The sequence below is a fragment of the Centropristis striata genome, chromosome 6, assembly GCF_030273125.1.
Source record: "Centropristis striata isolate RG_2023a ecotype Rhode Island chromosome 6, C.striata_1.0, whole genome shotgun sequence".
In the NCBI taxonomy this organism is placed as follows: domain Eukaryota; kingdom Metazoa; phylum Chordata; class Actinopteri; order Perciformes; family Serranidae; genus Centropristis; species Centropristis striata.
This window is the reverse complement of record NC_081522.1, coordinates 8,329,465-8,355,877: the sequence shown is the minus strand read 5'-3', so window position 1 is coordinate 8,355,877 and position 26,413 is coordinate 8,329,465. Positions and strand designations below refer to the sequence as shown.

The window sequence follows — 26,413 nt, the reverse complement described above, 5'->3', positions numbered from 1 at the left end:
TCCTTTGAGTTCCCTCCAAAAGTATTATGTCATACCTAAAAATGGTCTCAATGGAATTGTATTAATTTTTAATTTAATAGCTAAAAGCTTTCGTAGAAGTTTATTTCTTTACACTGGGGGCAGGGTGAAATGCACAACAAACATCAGTAAAATAAAAAAAATGATTTTTTAATATTCATTATTGTTTTTTATTGATATTATTATTTAATAAACTTTTAAAACTAATTATGAACTACTTTATGTTGGATATTAATTAGTCTTTACTTGCATGATAAAATAATAAATAAAGAACTTGCAGATAAAACCTTCAGTGCACCAGTCTCTGCACAGCTTTAGACGCTCCTTTTACTAATAAATAACTAAACACATACACTTTACTGTTCAAGCAACAACAAACTTGCTTTATTACACACCAAAGCAACACAAGTGACAAACGGTCCCACACTGCAACGCGGCTGAGGACAAATGAGTCAGAGCAGCATTTCACTCAGTCACAAATTGACACCTACAGCTAAATCTGACGGGATTAAACTCCCATACGCCTGTGAATCTACAGAGGGCAGTGAGGTGAAGCTGTGGGAGGTGGAGCTGTGTGGTGTTTAGTGACTGCAGAGTGACGACATGTCAGGAGGGCGAAGCTACATTGCCCCCTGCTGGTCAGTTAGATGTCCTGCAGGTCCTTCTGGATGTCCCACAGCGTGTCGGCGCTTGCCTGCAATTGTGCCACCTCGTCGTCTGTCAGGGTCATGTTGACCACGCTGGCCACGCCTCCGCTGTTCAGCACGCAGGGCAGACTCAGGTACACCTCGTCACTGATGCCGTACATGCCCTGTGCACAACAAACAACAGCCTCACTGTCTGTGTGAGATCATGCATCTCAAAGACAGAAAGAGAGAGAATAATAACTGCAATAATGTGAATTATTTGTGCTAAAATTTAAAAAAGGTTGAAGCAAAGGAAATAGTGATTTGCAAGCCACAATTTGAGTCTTAAATTTGTTTTTTAATACCTGTCTTAATTGTGGCACCCAGGAAAAAAAATAAAAAAAATAAAAAAATCAAATAAAAATAATAATATTAATAATAATAAGCTCAATCTGATTTCAGAAAATTGTGCTTGAATGAGTAAAACAGGAAGTTGAAATATATATTTAAAATCTTTTTTTTTTTAAATAATACATTTTTCCTTTTATTTACATCAATTATAACATCATCATTTTTTGTTATAGTCCTGAGCTTAATAAAATAATAACAGGGTAAAATTACTGAAATATTACTGTATAACAGTATTATAATATTACTGATATTACTCGAAGTAAATTAGTAAAATAATAATAATATATAATATTATATTTATATAAAATAAGGGACAAAGAAAAATGATGAAACACACATAAATCATTTTATGCACATGTACACACTCTTCCGGATGCACTGTTGCAAACCATTCAGAAAGTGATTATTAATTTAAAAAAATGTGTGAGAGCTGCCTTTACCTTCACCATGGTGGACACAGGATGGATCCTGCTCATGTTCCTGATGAGGCTCTCCGTCAGGTCGGCCACACTCAGACCGATGGCCCAGTTGGTGTAACCCTTCAGTTTGATCACCTCGTAGGCGCTGAGAGGAACAGGACGGTTTTCAGACTGCTAAATGTTTGGATTTGTTGCAGTTAGCTCATTTTAGTGGTAATAAAGCAGGCTAGAAGTGCTGTGAACAAGCTGATAAGACACAATAACACTTTGGGAGTGTTTTTGTCCTCTACACTGATGAAAGAGACAGGGAGACAGTGACAGAGTCAGAGACAGAGAGACTGTGCTGAATGCATAATGAACTTCTTTATGTCTTGTCCTCAAAAACAAGATGACTTCACTATTTCACTGTCTGATTCTCATACCAACACAATATTAGTTTATACAGGTGACAGTATGGATAACATTACTGTCAATATTTATCACTTTGGCTCTGTTGCTATTGTACGAGTGTTAAAAATAAGAGCCTAAAAAGTTTAAAGGGATGGTTTGGATTTTTTGAAGCAAGGTTGTATGACAAGTAGTCAGTGTATTACCTACAGTAGATGGCGGTCGGCACTCTCCCAGTTAGAGAAACAGGCAGGATGGACAGGAACTGAAGCCGCTCTCCTCAAAGACACCAGACTCCATTTACAAAAACTGTAATTTTACCTCACAACAGCAACTCTCATGTTCTAAAAGGTAAAATTACTGTTTTTGCCAGTGGAGTCTGGTGGCTTTGAAGAGATCGTTAAAACAGCTTCAGTTTCCTGTCAGAAAAGGACTGTCTGACAGCAAGGTAATGCTATTTTCTAGTACTTTACTTCTGTGCCAGTACTTCTCCCGCTTCTCAGAACTGGGAGCATGCCGACCAACGTAGATATTAAGAACCTCATACAATCCAACTTCAAAAAATCTGATCTATCCCTTTAACTAATGTGTGATACCATTGAGACAAATTATGTTTAGTGTAAGCAAGAACCTATAACTTGCCGAAAACTACACATACTTAAAATTACTGTGCTATTGCTAATGTTGTGATAATGATGATTCTAATTTTTTTTTAAATCTGGATATCCGTATGATTACATGGAGAGGTGTTAAACAACATTATTGAATTATGATTCCAGTCTACAAGTCTTATAAAAAACACAAAACCTAAATACATCACATTAGTCCAGGAAATGTGAGCGAGTGAACTCACCTGTCCACCACCATCTTGTGTGTTTCCTTCCAGTTCTCCTCGTCAGAGTCAGTGCCGATGTCTGGGTTTAACGTTTGCAGGTTGACACCAGCAACATTTGTTCCACTCCACACAGGCACTGAAACACATGTTAAAATCAAACTCTGTGCACACATCACACGATCAACATATTAACACTCAGATGGCTTCCTCACCACTGGTGTCTCCATGCTCTCCCAGGATCCAGCCATTGAAGCTGCTGGGGTGGATTCCCAGTTTGTCGGCCATCAGGAAGCGAAAGCGTGCCGAGTCCAAGTTGGTGCCGCTGCCGATGACGCGGTGCTGGGGAAGGCCGCTCAGTTTCCAGGTTACATAAGTGAGCACATCCACTGTTGAGGAGAGTTGTTAGCATTATGATTAAGAACATGCTGTGTGTGAGAGAGGATTAACTGAATGAAGAACTGTGTTGGACCGTACCTGGGTTAGAGACCACAATGATGGTGCAGTCGGGGCTGTATCTGACAATCTGAGGGACGATGTGTTTAAAGATGTTGACGTTTCTCTGGACGAGGTTCAGCCGGCTCTCTCCCTCCTGCTGACGGACTCCGGCTGTCACCACCACGATTCGGGAGTTTGCTGTCACAGAGTAGTCTGAGAAGGGAGGAGCAGATTTGTTGTAATGGTCAGATTCCTATCTAAAGCCAGGTATCTTTAGATAAACAGAGAATAAAACAGCTGGGAGGAATCAGGCTATGCTAGTGTATATGTATATATAGGTATATATGCATATATGTGTGTATTTATTTATATATTTAAATGTATTTTGACATATTCTCGTTACTGAAACATTGTATTATGTTATTGTTTTTTTTTATGTATTAATTTATTTACTTTTTTTGCATAACTATGTTATGTAATATATATAATGACACTTAATGACAATAAGGAGAAAAAAGGTTCAGTCACAGTAAGGGCTGGGTATTGTAGGTATTGTATTGCTTCAGTACCCTTAAAGTGACACCAGTAGAGTTCTTTATTTATACCTATTTTTTCTCCATTTGTTACTTATTATGTGAATGGAAGCAATTAAGTTGCTTCATATTCCACCACCACTCCTCCCAATATGAATATGAATGACACACTGAAGTTGAAGAAACGACTTCCCAACAGAAAAATGTGACAATCTGTGAAGTTGTGAATGCATCATGATCTTGCCTTTGTTTGCAACTATTTTTGCGGTTTTGAGGAAGAGGCTGCCATGCAGCAGGTCCATCATCTCTCCTTTGAGCTTGTCCTCCATCACATCCACCAGGGCCAGTTCATCAGCCAGCTCCTGCACACATCAGGGACGTTCAGAATCACACTGCTGCCCTACACACTCATTCACAAATCTATCTGATTTTGCAGGTGGGGTTCCCAGGTGAAATAACTTCAATAGAAGTTCATGAAGTCTGTTTCTGGATACAAACCTGACCCACTAGTCATTTTGAAGCATGCCTTTTTTTGAATGAGTGAAAGTGAAGACTTACATTTGAAACTTTCTTAAACTCAATTCAGATAAAACAAGATGTGCAAATCAACCTGATCATGAATCTGTATTTACTTATTTAACTATCCTGTGGCAATACTTAAACTTGCAGACAGTGGCCTGCTTTGCATACAGCATAATGGATGTTAAAATGTCTCAATTAAATTAAAAATGCTGTTATTATTCTGTGCAGACAGAAAGCTGCTTTGGTTTCAAATAATTTTTTTCTGTAACTGTCACCACACCTTAACAAGGACAGTGAAGATCAGACACCAAGAGATCAGTAATAATCCGGTGTCAGTCTGGGAGGATCCTGGGTATTACCCTGTCCTGTGACACCAGCAGGCGTGATGGTAATCTGAGCAGGGGCTGAACTAGTGTGAGCTCTTACCCTGAGCAGGATGCTGATAGCACAGGCCATGCCAACCTGGCCCACGCCCACCACTGTCACTTTGTTCCTGGGGGGCTCAGGAGGGCCACTGAAGAGCGGGGTGATGAGCTTCTGCAGAATTGAGGCCATTGTCAGTGCTGAAGAGAGTAAAATTAAAGAAAAGAGAGGAAGGAACATGGTCAGAAACATGTCTACTGCAGACAAGTGACAAACACCACTCCCGGTCTCTTAAAAAAAAGGCCTGAGCCCCCCAATAGATGCTACACATTACACCTGTCTATATGCATTACATATGCATTCTCTTTATTCCAAATACTTTGCACATCTACTTGATTATATTTTTGCACATTCCTGCTAGGGCTGCACAATTTAACTTCAAATGAAAAAATCAGATACTTCAGTATATGGCTAAAAAACAACAAATTGCTTGTTGATAAGGATGCAGCGATATATCAGCCAAACATCGGTACCGGCCGATATTCTCTGCTATTCACTAATAGCAGTAGGCGATGTGTATCTGGTGTGTCGCTGTTATTTTGTGCTGGTTACGTTTTGTTGGTTATTTTTTGGCCAAATAAAACAAATGTCTTTTCTTTTTCTGGAACAAAAATTGTAATAAATAACAACAAAGAACAAATAAACAACAAAAAACATTGATATTGGAACAGATTATTGACCAGAAAGCTATTTCAAACATTTTTGACAAGAATTTCACAATCTGTGCATCCCTACTTATTGAATGTTTAAAATATAAAAGAAAAAACATTTCCAACATTGTTTTATTGACCAAACTGAAGATTGAACTGAATACCAATAAAAAAACAGATCAAACAGTTCAATTTCAGGTCTCTCATTTTAAACAATCACATTGTATATATTTTTATTGGATTTTTTTTTGTATTCTATATTTATGTGTCTTGTCTGTGCACCTCCTTGTATGAGTCAATCTACTTGGCAATAAAGTGATTATTCTGACTATGCACGTACACAACTGAGGGAAACCGTCCTGCATCTTAAAAGCAGGCTGCGTGCTCAAACTTCATTAATACTGCATTCAGGACACAGTCACATTGAATATATATATATTTATATATTCAGAGTGTAGAGGGATTACAAAATTAAGAGTGACATTTATCTCAGTCGCACTAATGGAAGCATGACTTCTCTGTCATCTAGATCCATTAGAAAAACAAATTAACACACTGACTGAGCTTTGTCCTGCACATTATCTGTGTTCACCTTGAAATGACAAGCGGCCAGGCACAAAAACAGCAGCAATACTTGCATTTTTTGGCGATGCTCCGAGCTGCGAGGTATAAATACCAACATGTAATCAGCATGGCACAGTGAATGGATACCTAAGGTGTGTTTCTCTCAGAGCTGCGTACCTCCTGCATCCACAACACCTCCCACAGTCTCTGTCTGTGCAGCTGAGGCAGGTATCCGGTCAGCTGCAGCGGCAGCACAGAGCACATGTGACTCAGGAGCCCGGCTCCGCTCCTCTCCCTCCACCCTCCTCCCCAAATGGAGGACGGAGCACTATAATCTGATGCTGAACTTGACTGCACACTGTTAAAGGAGTTACTGTAATCCCTTAACGCTGCCTCCATCTGCTGCATCTGAACTACAGATGAACATTAACCCTGCATCTAATAGGATGTCTCTAAAGAATAAACTACTTCTTTCATATATAGTTTAAGAAGTTTTTTTTTTTTTTTTTACAGATAATGTTAACTAAATTCCCTCTCTGAGATGTGTGGAGTATAATTCATTCTTATATTACAGCTATATTACTGCCACTGTTGCCACTGACAGAAACCTGAATTATTTATGATCTGCTGAGTTTTCTGCGCACTGCACGTTGGGAATTATTTTAACTTTATGCAGCAGATTGTAGACACTGTTATACACAAGGCTGGGGTTTTTAAAAGTGTCGATACTCCCAAAACATCTCTCAAAAATGATATGATATCTACATTCACTAGTATCAAACCTAAGGTTGTCATAATACCAGAATGTTAATGTTACTATAATAAAAAACATTACTAGATGCAAAAAGAAAGTTATTAAATATTTCTTGCTATGCACTTGTCTCCAACATATTTAAAGGCGTGCATTAGCTTTCACAGACAAATTTCTTTATTAAAACCGTGCAGAAAGTGCTTCTACAAAAAAAGTTACCAAAAACAAACCAACAGTTTATTTTCTTGGGTTGAAATCTGATTACCTATCTGTTTTTTTTTATGGCTTTAGTACTTAAAAGTAGTTTAGTATTTAAAAAGTATTGAAGTTTCAAAACTTTTGACAACCTTAACCAAAGCTATAAAAGAATATAAAACAGATCTACAATAAAATTTTCACCTCAAGGCTGCACAGATGAAAAAACAGGGAAGAAAATCAACTGTGTTGTTTTGTGTTCAGTGACTTCTTCTGTACAAAAAGTGTGTGTAGGTTGTTAATAAAAAATACATTCATATAAAGAACCTATTTTGTGTGCTAAGGGCTTTTTTCCTTTTTCGCCTTGGTATTGGGAGAGGTATTAAATATTGTCTTTTACACTAATATTGTATCAAAGTAAGTTCTGGTACTGTGACAACCTTACATGAGGTACTGCATTTTCTCCTTAACTGATTTATGTGAAAGAGATTGCTGCTTGATATTGAATAACTTAACGTTAATGTGAACATCTATTATTATTGTGAATGCATGTGAAAAAAAGTAGCCGTCTCTCTCACAATTTTCGATATCTGAAGAGGAAAAAAGTCCCATTGAGAGTGCAAACTGTCCATTCATTAGCTGCGGATTACCAAGAGAAAGCATTGTACAAAAGCATGTAAACAAGCGGTTAGTGAGGGGGCTTAGCCTGCAAGGTCACAGTGGGGACAGTAGGTTTCATGACCTTTTAATTACACAAGATAAAAACATGGTTGGTACTTGAATGATTAAGATAACTGAGTATCAGCAGAGAATTTGCTTCTTTATGCAGAAGTTGTAGATGAGAGGTGTTTTTATGTAACTGAGAAAGTTTAAGTCACCCTTGAACTTGAACACAGACAGCTCACTGTACAGACACACATTAAGGTCTTCCCTTTTCATCTATCTGGGTAATATCTGATGCGCCACAAGGATGCAGATAAAACAGCATGATGAAAACCTACCAGAAAGACATGTTTACCAAATGTCTATGAATGTATGTATCTTTAGTATACCATTTCTTGATCTTAATATTTTTTTAAATAAAGGTTCAGATGGTGATTGTCTCAGAGTACCTGGAGATAAACAGTCAACTTGGAAGCTATCACAGCTAACGATGAAAAAAGTCATGTGAAGATCCACTAATATTGATTGCAAGGTTGACTATTGTGCTTTTACAACTGTTTACACAATGAGAATTTTAATTAACTGGGTAAAGGCAAATAATAGAAAGGAGTGGTAAGTTCAGAAAAATCAAATCACTTTACTGTTCTGCAGCCCTTCAAACCAGAAAAAGAAAACACTTAAGATATTAAATATCAAAAATCTAAGATGATATCGATGTAATATTGATATGAATTAAAAAACTTAAAATCTGCAGGGAGCAGGAAGAGAAAACTATTCAGTTGCTGTCACTTTATAAAGAAAAGCATTACTGTCACCACAGTTCAAAAAACCACAAACTGAAATCCAACTAAATTCTGCAGATATGTCTACCCTTCAAGAAAATCATGGCTATTCACCTGTTGTCTCGAAGCTCCAGTAACTTTGAGTGCAACTCCTTGTCCTTTCTCCAACTCTTGAGTGAGACTCACCCTTGGCGTGCTGCACTGTGTGCCTGCTCCTCTTCCTGTTGTGCCGTCCGGCTGCAGCCTACTGGATTTAATTGACTAAGCCTCTCCATCCCCTACAAAGTCTCAGTTTGGCACTCCAAGGGTCACCTCAGTCAGCTGGTGCACCTACAACAACAAATACTATCCTGGTAAATAGTAAAGACAAAGAAAGCTAGTTTTATCTGGCACATGTGCAAACTTGCATAGAAAACATAAAAATGCACCATAACTGCTGCTATTGAGCTGCGCACATATCATATGTATATTTATATTCTTATATTACCCTAAATCTCTTTCCTTTTTCCATTACATTTTTGAATTACTGTTGGATAAATTTACTTCTACACACAACCCTCATTCCATATTGTATTTCATCACTTTTTATTGTCACCTTATCTTGTTTTATATCGTTGTTTATATGTCTAGCTCTCTGAACTGAGCCGACCGTATTCTCTCCTTGAATACATTTCATTGCACCTTGGCCCTGTGTTAAACTACATCTGACGGGTAAACTAAATTTTGAAACTGTATTCTTCATACACTTCATCTGGAGTTGCAAATAAGTGCATAGCTTCTCTGCACTAGTTAAGTAAAGAGCAACTGCAGTGTTTTGGCCGAGATGACATGAAAATGACTCCGGTGGTGCAGAGCGAGGAGGCTGCTGGGGGCCACGGACCTGCTCCAGGACAGACACTGACACTGACTGCTGAGCTACATTTATTAGTCCAGCACAGACACCACTGAGCCAGCAGGAGAATCAATGTTAGAGCACTGCAGGGAAAAACTGTGGGGGAAACAGACAAGACAGACATTGTGTTTGATACATATTATTAGTATTTGTTGACAATCAGACAGTCATACTGTCCACATCAAGATAACATCAACAGAGAAGTCATTATTTTTATTTTTTTTTCTATCATTTCTATCCAACAAAATGATCAGTCTCTGCATTTCTATTCGGATAGAGGACCAGAAGTGGGTGTGGTTCATACCAGTCATGAGTCATGCTTATGCTGCATTTTCAAATTTAATTGTTATAAAAAGTCAAGCCCAGCATATATTAATTACAAATTTGATTTATTAATTTCTCGCTGGGAAAGCTGGGTTAACTATGCAACACCCCATAGGCCAGACTTTATTTTTACACACCTATGATGAGGTAAAGAGAGATCACTCCCCATATTTTGTTTTATACTATTCCTTTTCTGTTGTCATTAATATTTAAATGCGGCATTTTTGACATACATAAATACCTCTAAGGTCTGTATAAAAGCTATGTAAGCTTTTGAAATAAATGTAAGATTGTGTCTGATGTTAAATATCAATAAAAAAGTATATACATATTAAAAAAATGTAAATGAAATAAATGCTGACGCAGACATGTTTTCCCTGAATAATAAGCAACTTCGGAGGGAAAAAATATGTTTCAATCAAATTATGTTGTTAGTGCTTTTTTGAATGATGTATTCAGATTCCGGTACATCCCCACTAGGCACAGCAGAGCTGCTAATCCTCTGAGTTTCTTCTCTAACCCCCAACAGGGAGAACAGCGGGGTGCTGATGGGACTAACCTGGTCAAGCTGTCACATTAGATAACTTGCACATTCAGGTGTACAGAAGTTATGAGAGAAATTTGCATGATAGGAAAATGTTCATTAAAATTAGGGCTGGGCAAATTTGAATATATTTTAAGTGTTGTCTGTTTCTGGTTTACTGCATTACAGTAAAGTGATGTAATTTTCTGAACTAACCAGAGTGCTGTTATTTGCCTTAACCCACTTAGTCATTTTATCCATATTCGTAATGGTTATCTTATCGAAAATTTAATTGTGTACATATCACAATATCAGTATCAAAGTAAATGGTCAAAAAAGTTGTTTTTTCTCCATATTGCCCAGCCCTAATTAAAACCATCCTTAATGTTAAGATAAATTGCACTGACTACTCAATTTATTTTCTTTGTAGATTAGACAGATTTCCAGATTTGGCATTTATTTAGGGGACTAAAATATATTTTTGCTGGATTCACTTCCCTATGCGTTAACTTAAACAGCAAGGTAAAGAGGTGAAATTATTCTATATATAGCATTTTATTAATCCCAATATTGGGATTTAATACAGGTACAGACTGAAGACAAAAAAAATCTGGTAACAGCCACGTTTATTTTATGATACACTGCCTACATTATCATAAATAAACAGATTAAAAATCCTTACCCACATAACCCCTTGTCGTTTCTGTCGATTGTGGGAGAGCTGCCTGACGATGAATCGCTTGTGTTAAGTCAGCAAGGTTCAAATTAAGATACAGTATCACTTTCATGTATTACATATTGCTTTCAAATGTTACCTTAAAATGTGCTATAAAAAGTTGAACACGCCATTTTTAGAAAAATATCAAAATAGAAACAAAGATGCCCCAGAAATCTTCACACCCCCAACATCTCCTCCAGTGTCCTCCTCCCTCCCGCTGGGTAAACAACCCCATTCCCAAGAAACAAAAAGTCTCTTTATTGTGGTAATTTGCTCAGGCAGAATTAATCAAGAGTTCCTACAAGAATAAATTGATTAACTGTCCCAAAAGAATTATCTTTGTCCATATGTCTTCTTTGCAGATCTGCCATGTCTGGACACATGCAGTCAGTGAGGTGGGCTATGTGGGTGCACTGCAACAGCCAATCCTGCATAAAGGACTGAAGGATCAGAAATCTAATAAAAACAGAACAAAAAAAGCACAACAGCGCACTAAAACCCAAAGCATGTAAACTCAAATGGGCACACTGGCAGGGCTGGAAAATCAATAATCTATGATCGAACACTGCATCTTTCGTTTCCTGAAGGAGGAATTGTCAAATAAGTGGTAGATAATCAATACTAAAAAGCTATTTTATTTGGAATTGTGTAAATTTATGAGGATTCAAAGACAAGATCGCAAAAGGTAATTATCTTCCTCAATGCATTAACTGTGAAAATCATAATAATACAGATTGATCAGAATCATCATTTTAGTGGTAATCATATACAATGATTCAAGCCGTGATCAGCCACTGAAAAAAAACTGTTTATACCTCTACCTGAACATGGGCGGATTTTCCTCATTCAGTGATGAAACCTGATTACACTGTGTCTCCTCCCAGCACAGACCACATCGAAAAGTTTGAGCTGAATCGACCTGAGCACCATAGAAATAATGAATCACTCTACCTAACTCTATAGCTACAGAGCAAAATTTGAAATTCATACAGAAACACATGTCACATTCTGGTATTAGTAGAAGCACTGCTTTGCGTTTGAAAATGGGAGGGCACTACGTGCTTACAGTGTCCAGGCACTTCACCGTCAGAAAAACACCTGGCACAGAGAGTTAGAAACTACAGTATGACCTTCAAAAACTACAACCATGCATGGATAAACTGGCCTCCTCATTCTGCACTCCTTTCTACATACAAGGGTTAAATACACACAAAGACACAAACAATTCACAGATTAAAATCAACATTAAAATGAGTCTCTTTTGACAGCCACGTAACAGTGTTATCCAGAAGCTACTGCGTCCTCTCGTCGGGAGAGGAAATCTGAGTCCAAAGAGGAGAACGTTTCTCGATGCAATTACATCTGTAACCTTTGTCCAACCATGTGAGGGAAGAAAAGAGTGAGTTTACTGCTTGAGTTGAGGTGTGCTGTGGCAGGCGACAGGGAGGTGGCGTGGGCATGGCGAGAGACTGAGGGTCTTTACTTGCCGGCGCTCTCCGTGGCACCGATGCTGCTACCGATGCCCAGGTAGGTGGCTGCGTCGTTCACGGCGCCCTGAATGGGGATGATGATGTTGTCCAGGAGGCCTTTGACGGTGTTGATGTGATCTGCATCCAGGTTCTGGTAGGCATAAAAGAGAGAACCACCCACCACAACAAGGAGCAGGAGCTTGAGCAAAAGAGACAGGAAGCCTCGTCGGGCTGGCGCTTTGCTTGAAGAGACGGAACCACTACCCACTCTGGAGAAAGACTCAGAGTATGAGCGGGTCTCAGTGTGGACGCTGTGCTGCAGACGTGACTCATCAAGCCAGTATTCACTTTGTTTTAATGGCCGTCCAGCTGCCCCTCTGATCGGACGCCTGCAGGTCGCACTGAGCCAAATAAAATAACAAAAAAAGACTTTAAGCCTACACACAAAAATATTTCAACCCAAGATTATCTTTCTAGATTATTTCTTTCTAAGTATTCAACCATATCTTGTGTTTTTCTTCAGCAGTTTATGTTTGCTCAGTAATCATGGAGACATCTGTCACTTCTGACACTAAAGTCGCCTGTGTGCTTTCAAAGATGGTCTGGCATTAAAAGTGACAGCTTTAATGAGGGGGGGGGGGGGTTAAAGGTAAAGGTTGTTCTTTTGTGTTTAACTTTTAGGCTTACATTTTGGTTAATATTTTGCAGTTCATATGCTTGTTACCTCATGCCTGTTGGTGTGCTTATTTCATTGGCAAGGATATCTTCCACAACACTCTCACTGGCCTTTTTAGGGGTTTCTTCAGTTATAATCTCCTCCACCACCTGTCAGTGTAATACAAAATCAATGTCAATGCAAACCTCAAACATAAAACTTTAAGTAAGATTGGAAATGGCAAATAGTGCCTCACGTTGGTTTGTCGTCTGCTGCTGGTTCTGGTGGTAACTGGAGTTTTCCCTCTGCTCCTCACAGGTTTATCGACCACAGGAACTGGTTCTGGTTCAGGGGCCGCGATCTCCTCTAAAAAACGCAAGCAACGTTAACACAACAATAACACATGACGATATCAGTACAGTAATCAGTGTCTTCCAAACATTTAATCAGGGCACTGTTGCATGAAGCAGGTTTATCAACATGCCTGCATTACTGACATTTTCAGGCATTGCTATTCATCTTGATAAGTAATGTGTACTTTAAAAAAAGCTCACAGAAAGTGTGAGGTCAGAGCTCACCATCTTCCTTGTCACTGTACTGGTCAGAATTTGTGTTGCCATTCTGGTTACTGTCTGCCTTGGGGATCACTGTGACCTCTGGAGCTTCAGCTTCAGCGGGCGGCTGGTCCAAAAGCTTCTGAAGCTTCTTCTCATACAACTTACGGGTGGTGGCTGAATGGAGTTTCCAAAAAAAAAAAGAAAAAGAAGGATTAAAGACACATAACACAATGCATTTTACTTGTAAAGGATTTATACATTCTTGTTCTATTAGGTATGTAGGAGCTATTCACTTAGTTTATCATATAATCATATGTGTTTTATTTAAGTGTATGTTTACCATGTCTTTTTATGACATGATGCACTGTATAATTATTGACATACCTCAGTTTTTCACACCCCTAGTTATTTACACTGTTGACACCCCCTTGGTTTTCTAAGTGATATTTATCATGTTTGCCAATAGGGACCGGGGGTAGCCAAACCAGTTCAACCACACACACACACACACACACACACACACACACACACACACAGAAAGGAAAATAAATGGACCCATCTTTTGAAATGTTTTTTTTGTTCTGGAGTTATTGTTTGTGCACCTAAATCATACCCTATGTGTTGATGAGTTGCTCTGGAAAGTGTATAAGTCATTACAAAGTTGGCAGTAGATGAGTTTGAGCCTTTTTTTTGTTTCGTTATTGTTGTTCAAGATGAGTCATGTTTAGCGTCACAAACACATTGGTCCTGTCTTTTCAGACTCCGTTAACATACTGCTCAGTATAACAGATCTGGGTTCCCGTTAAGAAAGATGATACTGCTAAATCAAACAAAATACATACTTTTATGAGACCTGGACAATACATTTGTTTTCTATGTGAAATGCTTTATGACTTTGTGACTTAATTACATTTTTTAATCTCATGTCTTTCTATAAATGTAAACTTTAAATGTAATTGTATTTCTCGTGTTGGAAACGTTTTTACACAAAAGTCTTGAGAAAGGCTTGTAGGAACTCACCGACAATGGGTCCTGTTTCCACACCATGTTTTGCCAGCTGCTGTTTTAAGTCTTCATCAGTGAGATCTGTCACCTCCACTTCCTCTGTGCTGGGCTTGTCTGTCTTTTTAGTAGCTTTCTGCAGAAATATTTAAATTGTATATGATATAACAATTCACAACTTAAACCGCTTGTTCTATCAGTGAATCAAGACAAACTACGCATCACATCAGCAATTAATAAAAAAAAAATTAAGCAGAACTTACTCTTCCAGATCTTTTGTTGGACACCACGGGAGCAGGTAACTCTTCGTCGCTGGAGAAGGTGTCTGCAGGCGGACTCTTCTTGTTGTTCAGTATGGTTAAGTTTTTCAGATACAGCTGCACGTACACTTCTTTTTTATGCTCTCCGCTGGGAAGTGGCACATTGTTGGCTGTAAGCTCATTCTTCAGCTTATCTTTCGTGAGAACCGACGGATCTTCGAGGAATTCTGCCATGCTTAACTCTTAATTTCGTAAGGTCTGCTTTCTTTTATTATTGCCGCTAACGGAAATTAGCTGGTTCACACACTCGGCAGCTACAAACAACAACACCGGGAACGTGACTGAATAGCGCTGTTGTCAAACACTACTGGCGCCTAACCGCCGCCAATTTAGCTAGCAGCGCAGAAACTCTTTACCAAAATAAATGCTTAGTTTTGCTTCCTAGCCTAGTGGATGAATTATTCACAGGTAGCTTTGATTTTTTGCTTACAGATACGCGCCTGCGTTAGTCAAAAAAACAATGCAAAAAATAAAAATTAACCAGCTGTAATGTGATTGAATTAGCTTAGCTTCAAACCGGTCCACTTGCTTCTGTCTGTCCGCGGTGGCAACAGGGCCCAAACAAAAACCAGCCCCGCTATTGGTTAGAAGGTCCCAGTAAGCTCCGCTCTGATTGGCTGTCTATGAATGGACCGTTTGCAGGCCGCCGCCACAAAGAAACAGCAGGCCGTGTGTTTTCGATAACGGCTTTACAATAATCCCGCCAACCATATTTACGATAGTATTTCACATTTCTGGCGCTAATGACACACCCGTTTTTAATGGGTGAACAAATGCGAGTTAGAATAATTCCATTGAGTTGCATAGAGTGATGAGAGGACAACGTTAATGGCGATTTAACAGCTGGTACACGTCTCGTTTGTACAGCGACAATTTGTGTCCCTGCAGCGTGTCTGTCGCATTAATAAATGGTTAAGCCTGTAGTTATTTACAATAACTGAAGGTTCACCAGTGTATCTTTATATTACATAATGTGGCAGTGAGTGAATGTTAAAGTAATTTAGATGAAGTCTGCCTCTCCAACAGAAGAGGGCAGTATGACCCACATTATTCAAAAAGAAACATGGGTTAGGTCTTATTTTAGGTTTCATGTTCAATATTAATTTATTAGTTAACATTTTTGTATATAAAGGCTAGACATAGTCTATACATGCAAAAGACAAAAATAATTTAACAAAAATGTGACTATAGTGCAGGAGATATTAGAAGCTTACTTGTCAAGATATCCCCTTTATTAAATATTATGTCATGTTAAAAAAATATATTTTTTAAAAAGAAGATAAAAACAAAGATTGCAGAATTAGTTTCAAGCCCAAGGAGTAATCCAAAACTAATTAATTTACACATCACTTATGATATTATTTATATTGTTTGATTGTAATGATGAAAGTGTGTTGCTTTTATCCAAAGCAATAAAATGAAAATTAATATTGGTTAAAAACCAATATGAGTACAAAAGCCAGTAGTATTATGTTATATGGCTAAGAAGTTATTTATCGGATGAATAAAACAGGAAAGAGAAAAAAGAACAAATTAGTGTATAAACTACGAAATAAAATGTACAAAAGAGCCAGAAAAAAACGGCCAAAAAGCCAAAGAAAAATGATGTTTTTAAGAGATGTGATCTGACTTTGTAGAGGCTGTTCCATTGATGAGGAGCAACAACCTTTTCAACCTTGACCTAACCGCTAGTTGTGCCTGCACAAAAGTGTTTGGACTCATATGTAAAAAGTACAATTCTATCAAGGTCTATCACCAAGACAACAAAACAGGAAAGCAAGGCTGACACAACAATCACCTTCTTCCAGTTCTTCGGACTATAACTAATGATTATTTTCATTGTTGATTAATCTGCAGATTATTTTCTTGATTAACTATTTTGTCTGTAAAATAGAGTAAAAAGTTTATCCCAGTTTGTCAAAGTCCAAGGGGATGTAGGCCTGTCACAATAATTACTATATCGACTTATCGTTCAATATATAAAAATAGACATGATATTTCTGGACTCAATATATTGACTTTTTGTGCTTTTTTTGTGTTGTGTTTAAAGTAATGCTGGGAATGTTTGACAGGCAGTTCGAATTGCCAAAAACCCCTGTATTTCCCAAGCAGCCATTCCAGCTGTTTATATGTTATTTTAATAATGAGATAATATAATACATAATGATTATCCTATTGCAATGTTTTGTTAACAGAGCCCAACAGTCTATTTTACTTGTTTTGGTTTTAGTTGATTTATTTATGTATTATTTATCTAGGATATTTTAATATTTATATATTTATTTTCCACATTTCAATTCCAATGTTTATCATTTACCGTGATAGTTTCTGGGAAAATATATCATCCTAAAAAATGTGTTATTGTGACAGGCCTAAGGGCATGTCTTCAAATTTATAGTTTTGTCATTCCAAAATCCATGATATTCATATAATATGATATACAACCAAGAAAAACTCATGTTTAAGAGGTTGAAGACAGCATTTTCTGCAAGTTTTGCATGAAAAAATACTTCTTTTAATTGATTATCAAAATAGTTGGCAATTATTTTTCTGTCTATCAACTACTTTATTAGTCGACTGTCTACTTTTGTCCCTTTTATGTTGTTATACTCTACAGACATTTTTAAGATCTCATTTTGGATTTTTTTTATAGTAACATGACTGAATTGCTGTTTGGTTTTATTTTATTTAATCATTGAACAACTATGAGATGTGGGTAGCAATTCAGAGGTCTGGAGCCAGGCAATAGTTCTTGTATTGTTGATATTGGATAGACTAAATGATTAACTGAAGCAAATCATTGACAGAGGAGTCAATAATGAAAATAATCAAAAGTTTGAGCCCTACACCTGACACAGACATGGCAGAGTTTGACCACCTCCTGTCTGTCTTGGGTCTCAGAGCATGCTGGTCTCTAAGCCTGTGGTGAGGCCTTCCCCTCCTGCAGTGGGGACAGTGGTTTGAGGTGGCACTGTGTGGCTCCCCACCTGTCTTTCAGACTTGCCTCTCTGGGGCTTTCTGGGATGCTGCTGCAGAAACCAAGCAATTGATCCCCACCTCAGCTCCAAACCACACTAAAATACAGCACTTCAAGTATAGTTCAGCTTTTCCATAGTGCATTTGCCAATGGAGGGTAAGCATAAAAAATGTTGAGCCCTTGAGAAACACCTCTTAAGCTTTCTTTGTATGTAATTTATACAGAAAATAAGGCATGGGCCAAGAAACATAGAGAGTGCCTCTTTAAGCATAACAGTCATGGCCTCTGAAAAATGATCAAAGCTCGCTCTTTAATCGTCAACATTCACATTTTCGGAATGAGTTCATTTAAAATGGAACTGCTCCACCTGATGTCGACCTGTCAGTATAATCGACAACACTTCTTGACAGATGATTGTTAAATAAATCTAGAGAACAAATGAAACAACTGGCAGAGACAAAAAGCAGTTTATGGGAAAATAAAGGCCTGGGTGTAGTTACTTAAATGTTATATGGTGTTTGGAAAGAAACACGTCTCAAACTAAAACATCCATGTTCTAAATGTGGAATTCTGATCATGTAGAAAGATGTTGAACGCAGACTCCTCGGTTGAGTTTATCTTGGATTTTAAACATTTCTAAATCCCAATTGAGCCAACCACAGAAGTAGCTTAGGAAAAGTCAACCTTTACCACCCAGAGGATGTCTGATCCAATTCCACTGACACAACAAAACACATACTTAGTTATACCTAGTTATGACATTTCAGCACAATGTCACCTCATGGGCACACATCTGCTGCTTGATCCACATTTACATTATAACTAACAGACAGTTCTCTCATAAAGGTGTATTTTTTTGACAAGTTAAAGATTTTAACATTACCCCAGCATTTTGTTGCACCATCTAAAACCAAAAAACGTAGGTTTTTTTGCTCTAATCTATCAAAACAATCTCTAATCCTCAGAGGATGTCATTATGTATGCCAAACTAATTAAATCAAGTCCTGGGCAGCTTCAGAGGGTAGGATGCAGGCAGAGGGGGCAGTGTATTTAACAGGAGCTGAGTTTTGTGTGTCCTGGCCTCGGAACAACCATCCAGTAGTGCTCACACAGTATATTTTCATCTGTTGACAATCCAAACTTAAAGGACACACGCTTAGTTGTAGACATTTCTGTCAGAAGGAAAAATGAGACTCCCTCTCTGACCCTTGTTGATGCCCAGTTGGCCTCCTGCCTGTTTGTATCATAAGTACTCTTCCACATATTTGCATTACTATAATGATTTGGGCTTTCCCGTTTTATTTGGCCATTTAGTACAGAGACACACTTGCTCATGTCCTCACTGAACTTAAAGCAAACATAACTGTGTGTGAACTTTCATGTAGTGAATGAGGAATTTCTATCAAGTCTCCACAGTGAGGCACCCCTGGGACGCCATGTTGGATCATTGGGAGGAAAACTTAATGTAGGCCATCCATCTCTTCAAAATGTAATTCACTGACATAAAAAAATCGAGACAAATTTGATCTGTTAGAGCAGCTGAAAGTGCCTCTTCTGCCACTAAGAATGCACTGCAACGCAAAGGAGGTTCACTGATGTCGATCTTTTATCCACTTCACACTTCAGGACATCATGGACCCTGAGAAAATAGTTATGCTATAATCTAGGATTTAATATCAAAGGGACAGTTCACCCCAAATCGGAAACACACACACCAGATATCACTTTGCCTAAAGTGCCAAAAAGTATTAATTATCACCTGACTCTCCATGAAGTTCTCATTTTCAGACATGATAAGCAGCTATTGTCTAGCCTGGCTAACGCCAGACTATATCACAAATGAGATCTAGTCTGGGAACGAGCTATTCATTTCTCCGTAGAGGAGGCGTGGTTTATGATCGTCCAGAGCCGTTTATTGGGCGCTACGAATGTCTATGATAAGCGTCTGTAGGTAGCTCTTAGCCAATCGTATCAGTTATACCAGATGACGTATGTAGAGCGACAGAAATTCGAGGAAGCATCGAGCATGAACATGACTGATGTTTACATAGCCAGACTAGCCCATCTCTACTTAGAGACTAAAATGCTCAATTCTGCTTCTGCAACGTTTTTCTGCAGCATGTTCTGGCTCTGGCTGCTCACAGTCTACCGGCAGTGTTGGTGTGTGTGTGTGTGTGTGTGTGTGTGTCTGTGAGAGAATGTTGCTTGCTGCTTTGCTTCTCCAGTTCTCGCTTTCTGCAAGATTATTTATCCTCCCTAATGTCATTCAGCCACACACATCCACTGATTTTTGGGCAATAGACAAGCTGCTGCGGGTCTCTTGGCGGCTCCGCTGTCCCCCGGCTCGTATCGAGATCTCAGGCGTTACAGCAGCGAGCGGTAGCAGGGCTAGTTGGTAGATTAGGCTTTTGCCAAATCCTGTCGGAAGCAAGGCTAAAACCTTTTTCGTAGTGAAACAGGAGTGTAAAGTCAAACGTTGTTCTTCCTTTAAAATAAACTTTCGCTCTAAACTATCTAGGACACTGTCTACAGCTAGATCCAAAGAGAGCTTCGCTTCAAGTGGCCAGAAACACGACTCCAAATGAATGCTATGGTTGCTCCATATCTGCTGGATGTCTAAATAAAAAACTGATTGCTGACAAGTTCCCCAAATAAACTCTATAAGTGATTTAATGTTGTGTTTTTCAGTTTGTTTCTGCTGAATCCATGTAGCCCAAAAAAGAAATCAGTTTATGCAGTTTAAAGTAGTGCATGTGTTAGTGAGCTACTGTACGCCAAACACAATCACCAGCTGTGCCCAAACAGAAATGTATCCACTGTTCCTGAGCGCAGACCTGGCGCTCCCATGACAGGGCCTTCAGGAACTCATTGCAACTCTACACTTCAACAACTAAGGGAATTTGTTTTTAGCCAACACAACCAGCAAAGTGAAAATTTTCTTAGGGAAGGGACAATAATATGCAGTGCAATATAGTGTCAAAACACACTGTAGAATTTCAGAAACCACATATTTGACTTTGCTCATGGTTCATCACCAGGTTGGCCTTTTTTTAATGTGCCTGACACGGCTGAACCGAACGGCCGATGGCTCGCGACTAAAAGAGAGGGCAACCTCACACAGGTGACTGCCAGACTCTTGAGTTAACAGGAAAGAAATATTTCCGTGCTTAACTTGGCCGAAGCTCTCAACAGACCTGCCTCTGCTTAGTTTTTCTGTCCGCATGGCTGAACACTGGTACCGGACAAGTATGGGAAGAGCCAAAGACTTCTCAAAAGCCTCCTGTGATGTGTTGGTTGTGACACCACCATGCCCCTCGACTGTTTCCTCTCTTTGCCGGATGCCTGGGCTCTGAGCTCACAGGACCCTCACTCAGGCAAGGAATCACCGTTTGGGAGCGTCAGCATTAAACGTACCTAATGAATGAGAAGTGGACAATCAACAGAGACTCAGCAGCACTCCTGGGTGGAAGTGCCAGATCAGGGAACATGCCAACAGCTCAGTGCATTCAGCATTTTATTGCAATCGTTGGCAGGACTCAAGCTCAATTTTCAATTAAGTCCCAAAAAAGAAAAGGGAATGGATTTTATAAAAGCTGACAACAAGCAAGCTCTTTGGGGACCTTTGTGTGAGGCGCTTCCATAGACTGACATGACTGTGTTTGTAATTTCCTTACTGGTGGATTTGAGGTCCTTCTGGTGTCGAGTTATTTTAAGTAATAGCTCTCAGCTTCGTCTCTACTGCAGCCAGGACACATTCCCAAAAACCTGGTACTTCAAGCTGATATGATCTTATTTATTCAATCTTGAAAACTGAAACTTTCAGGCCTCATAGTGCCTCAGCGCCTGAATGGACTGCTCTTTAGCTGGACCTACATCAGAACTTATTTGGTCAGTGGACTAGGAGGTGGACCGTTGTGGAAAAAGCACTTGTCGTCATGTTTACTGTCCTTCCAGGAGGTAGTTTTGATGGTTCAGCTCTTGTAGCAGCTCATAGTTTTGGGTACTAAAACACCGGGGGCCTATCGATGCTCTGAAGCCTCACAGCGTGGCTCATCCGTGCCAGCGGTGACGGACAAATGTGCCAAAGTCTGCTGGGTTTGGCTCCTTTCTCACCCCCTGGCTTCCAACACCGATGTATCCAGCTGAGGTACAATAATTTGACACCTCTTAAGCAGCTGGACCCTTTAGCGTGACAACCGCTGCTTTGTTTTATATTCCTGCGTATTTTGAACGCAATCAAAAATTACAGTCAGCAACATCTAAACTGTGTTTTTATCCACTTTGGACTTTTGCCCCTCCACACCCCCTTCAATCTCCTTTATCCCTCCCTTTCCTATGTGGGATTTAACATACACTTTGTGGTAACCTTGCTAAGTTATCAATTTTTTCTATGTTCTCTCACACTGAATAAAGGCTTGTTTCTCTGCGCCTGCTTGTTACGACTTCAAGGACAGCTCCCTCCATCTGGCATTAAGTATTCCTGGTGCCAGTGTCGGGTTAACTGACACTCCTGCACTTAAACTAATGGCAGCGAACAGTCATCTCCCATGAGGTGCTCACCTTGGAAAAAATCACCCAGCTCCCTCATCCTCAATCATAGTGGTGCTCTCGCCACCCACTGAATGAAACCATGGGCATGAAAAGAGGGATTGTTTCACTATTCAGGCATATATGAGGGCAAATGAAAACATGTAATACGCATGTCCTGTCTTGGATTTACCCTCCTCCCGAGTTCAATGAGACGTTAAGAAGTGGGAAGAGTAGTAGAGCACGCAAACAGAAAAAGGCAGAGTCAGCAAATCGTCACATCATTAGGAAGGAAACATGCAACCTGATTTCTTTAGCAAATGGAGCAAAATTAGTCAAGTATTAAACATCCACATACTTAGAAAATAGTTTTGAGAAACTTCAATCCAGCCGAGAAAGCCGACATCTGGATTTAGGACATAAATCCTATATTCTGGTTAAAAAAAAGTAGCACCGTTGACAAAAGCTCATTATTTAGTTATTCATTTCTGAAATGCATAGTTTTGACTATTAAAGATACCATGGAAATTTATTGTGGCAGATTTTTCTTTCACTGCAAAGTCCTGTTTTGTGCACTGCACAATCAAGTTGATTAAATGTTTTTCTACCTCGCTAGCCATCCCAGTAAATACTGGTGCATTAAACATATTGTGAACGTTTTTAATTGTTTTAATTAATGAACACAATTAAATAACACATTAACATCAGTTAGCTACTAATGTTAATAACATAGATTTGCTATGTGATTACATTCACCCAGTGAATTTTTTATTTTTTATTTTTTCTGGACAATGTTTAACCTTATAGATTAAATTTGACCCAGTTTTTCTAAGTTCATTTTTTAAATCAAATATAGGTGTTGGTTTGGACCGGGAGTTGCTTCACATGTAGTTATGATTGTCTTTAAGCACTATATCATATATAATGGCCTCTCTCTGTGCTGTTGGTTAGCTGTAATGATAACGATGTCTCTTGTTAGATTTCCCAGGACCTGTTTTCATATTTAATCACATTTTACTTGGCTGTCCTTCGGACATAGACTATTTCCATCCCAGGTAAGCTGTTAACATAAATATCTTGCACAGGTGAGTCCAGGGCAAAGAGAAGCACCTCTCTGACCACAGGAGTGCAGCATCACCACCCGTCCTCCTCTGAACCCCCTTCTCAATGGAAACCTAAACAGCTTTTTAAGAATGAAGAGCTTTTTCAGTTTGTTTCTAAATATAGGCCAGCCCGGTGGGAGGTGGCAGGTTCCAGAGCCATTTTCAACAAAGATGAGCCCCAGGTCCTGCCCAGGGCCCGGCGGGTGGTGACTGCCGGTGGTCTGCCTTTCTCTTATGCACCGGCTCTTAAGTAAACACTGCAATCCTGCGGTCAGCTACAGCATGGCAGCAGGCGAAAAGACTCACTGTGCAGTTGCACACAGCTATGGTGTGTTGTCTCCTCCTGCCCACTCAATCTGGGCTCCTCCCCGTCACAGAGGCCTCGGCAGGGGTCGAGGGCCAGCGAAAGACCTTGAAGTGTGATCCCAGAACCCTGCTGGGAACTCCTGGTGGGGGCAGTGTTGGACTTTACCCTCTGGACCTCTTTCCATCTGCAAAAACAAGTTTAAATTAAGAACATTATCATGTATACTGGCATTATGATAATTCATGATGATTTGCAAGTGAAATCTATCAGGACGGAGGATCTCAAATGTTAAAGGGGACCATTTGAGTGAATTTTCAGGTTAATACTTGTTCAACATGTTTACATGCTATGATGTAAAAAAAAAAAAAAAACATTTCTGTCTGAAACACTGTAGTGCCTGTCTCTTTAAGCCCCCATCAAAAAACCTACAAAACCTTCTGAAGAAAAAACGACACAATCAAACATGTTCCAGCAGGAATGTGATCCAAAATTGGGGAGAAATTATCGTTCTTGGCGTTGTAGCTACATGTAGTAGTGTATGTAATGTTAACACTACAGTAACGTAACTGGTAAAGATAACCATATAAAGAACTCTGTAATTAACTGCCGTCAGCTCAAACAGAGAGTAAAAAAACTGTTGGAAACAACAACAGTGTTCAGAATGAGTGTTTACTGCATTAAATTAAACTTTGGCCATATTTAATATAAACATTAATGCTGTGGAGACTGTTAATCAAGAAAAGCAATAATAAGTCCACTTTTATGAACCATGATACTTTTGAGATGCTAACAATTAGACTTAAACTTCTATAGCTTCTAGCTTTTTTTTAAAGGTGGAAATAAAAGTTTGCATGCATTTTGTAAGCATTTCTTGGCAAGACCAAATGTACTGACATGAACATTTCACAAATTTAACGGGAATTAATACTTAATAAAGCAACTGTGACATTAGAACAGCTATCAATTGATACAATTTCTACAGTGACATTATGTAAATGGTTAATTGAGCTCACGTATCCCATTCAATAAGTTAAGCGTGTGAAGGAAAAACAGGCACAAATATCAGGTTCAACCAGGAAATATCTGAAATGTCAATGTTTTTATCAGAAGGGCAACCTTTCCAGGATAATATGCCATTAATCATCAGGATCACATCCAATAAAGTGACGGATTAATCAACACGGAGGAAAACTGACAGCCCCAGACATCCACTGAGGAAAATAAGGGGCAACAGGTATGCCTTTATCCATTGAGCTCTGTTCTTGCATTGCTCCCCTATACACGGAGATCATAATTTGGGGAGTCTCAGCGGCTACCTGTAAGGACCACAGGGGTGGCAAATAGCAGGGCTGTGGCTTTCTGAGCTTCTTAGTGGTGCAAGCAGAAGGATTTACGGTAACTCTCAGACAAGCGTTCACAGCTTGGACTCTTGGCATGGATTCGATATTGTCCCTGGCTGAGCATCAAACCCACTGAACCTGAGGTCCAAAAGTACCTACACAAAACCCTGGGATGTTTGAATGATAAATCGCCGACATTTAGTGGCAGAACAAAAAATATTGGCCTTGCTGGGGATATCAATTTTAATTTTAATTCACAGTGAGAGCGCATACTGGGTGGCTTGATTGACCAGAGATCGGCTTCTAGTTTAATTGAAAAGTTCTTCTCTCCTCTGGTGAGTTTTCCTGCAAATTCAGCACAGGTGCGACAGTAGAAGGCAACCCTGCAGCGTGAGAGGTGCAACAATTGCCAGTGGGGGGCAATATTGAATATCAACCTTTATTTGAAGTGCATTGACCAAGTTATCTTTAAATTCATGTCCAGTCCTTTTGGGACATGTAATTTATTTCTCTGTGTAACTGGACTCTTTCTCAGCGCCTGCTTCAGCCCGCCATCGCCAGCACTTCTGGTTTTGATAAAGGAGTTTCATGAGATTTCCTGAATCCGATGATAAAACCATGTGGCAAAAATAGCTCAAGAAGTTAATACATCTGACATACCGAGACGCATAATAGATCAATTCAGTAATCCGCCCTGTTTTTAGGAAGAACTGAAAGGATGTTTTTGAAATCATTGGTATCATTATCTTCAGGTAAAACTATCTTAAAAAAGGTTAATGCTCAGTTTTACTAATGTGCTGACTGCTGATTATGCCAAGAGGTGCTTTACAAAGCCGCATGACTGAATTTAAGGTCAACGAAGATGCACTGAGCCAAACACACCAACCGCCACCCTGGAGAAAAAAGCAATGGTGCTAATATTAGGGGGAAGACTGATTACAGTGCTACTATTAGGTTTTGGCGTGAATTTTGGTCCAAAGTAGGAACGCCCTCAGCACTTCTCTTTGGTGTTCATGCCCTCGGTCCTCAATGGCACACTACATGATATTATGGAGAGCCAGACCAAACATGCCGAAGCAGACCACAGGGTTACTCACAGCCCCTGCACATTCTTTTGAGGCTGAAATGTGACCCGGTCCTATTTTTCAGCAGCTTGTCAGGCTCAGTGTGGTGCAGGGAGGTAAGCTAGGAGGGAAAACTGTTGTCACCTTCCTATAGCTCTTACTTTTTCTGACTTACAAGATGGCAACCCTTGAGTGTCAAAATGAGACCAGATGGGTGGGTTGGGCTATTGCTGGCAGTCGCCACGGATAAGATGTACTTACAACATCAGCAGTAGACAGTAAATGGAAATTAGTTTATTGGTAAGGCTTTGCAAGTTGACGGACCCACTCTGGTAAAGTAATAAGTGTTGTAACCACATGCATTAGGACATAAAATGCTGTATGTGAGACTGAAATTGAAGTGACAACATAATGATTTGGG

The 26,413-nt window shown here is 39.3% G+C and overlaps 2 protein-coding genes across 4 annotated transcripts in view; both read right to left on the bottom strand.

Annotated features, from left to right (window-relative positions):
• Positions 1–207: 207 nt before the first annotated feature.
• Positions 208–26,413, bottom strand: part of ldhbb (lactate dehydrogenase Bb) — a 55,851-nt gene continuing 29,645 nt past the window's right edge. Inside the window, exons 2-9 of one of the 3 annotated variants that reach the window (XM_059334727.1) lie at positions 23,588–23,772; positions 4,613–4,749; positions 3,909–4,026; positions 3,171–3,344; positions 2,909–3,082; positions 2,715–2,832; positions 1,496–1,619; positions 208–829 (exon numbers count right to left, since the gene is read on the bottom strand). In XM_059334727.1, the coding sequence (XP_059190710.1) occupies positions 662–829; positions 1,496–1,619; positions 2,715–2,832; positions 2,909–3,082; positions 3,171–3,344; positions 3,909–4,026; positions 4,613–4,749; positions 23,588–23,772 (1,198 nt within the window). In that variant the 3' untranslated portion in view covers positions 208–661. Of the gene's footprint in view, positions 830–1,495; positions 1,620–2,714; positions 2,833–2,908; positions 3,083–3,170; positions 3,345–3,908; positions 4,027–4,612; positions 4,750–5,897; positions 6,049–23,587; positions 23,773–26,413 lie in introns of those variants that run through there. The other 2 variants (XM_059334728.1, XM_059334729.1) reach the window with 2 other exon arrangements.
• Positions 11,287–15,767, bottom strand: tmpob (thymopoietin b). Its single transcript, XM_059334730.1, has 6 exons — positions 14,618–15,767; positions 14,373–14,490; positions 13,374–13,526; positions 13,052–13,161; positions 12,865–12,965; positions 11,287–12,541 (listed from the first exon to the last, which is right to left on the bottom strand). Exons 1-6 carry the CDS (start codon positions 14,846–14,848, stop codon positions 12,151–12,153), a joined length of 1,104 nt encoding a protein of 367 aa, XP_059190713.1. The 5' UTR covers positions 14,849–15,767; the 3' UTR covers positions 11,287–12,150.

Coding starts and splice junctions, on each gene's coding strand:
- tmpob (XM_059334730.1), bottom strand. CDS start 14,848: ATGGCAGAATTCCTCGAAGATCCGTCGGTTCTCACGAAAGATAAGCTG. Junction 14,491..14,617: donor CCAACAAAAGATCTGGAAGA/GTAAGTTCTGCT, acceptor ATATTTCTGCAG/AAAGCTACTAAAAAGACAGA. Junction 12,542..12,864: donor AGCACACCAACAGGCATGAG/GTAACAAGCATA, acceptor TATTTGGCTCAG/TGCGACCTGCAGGCGTCCGA.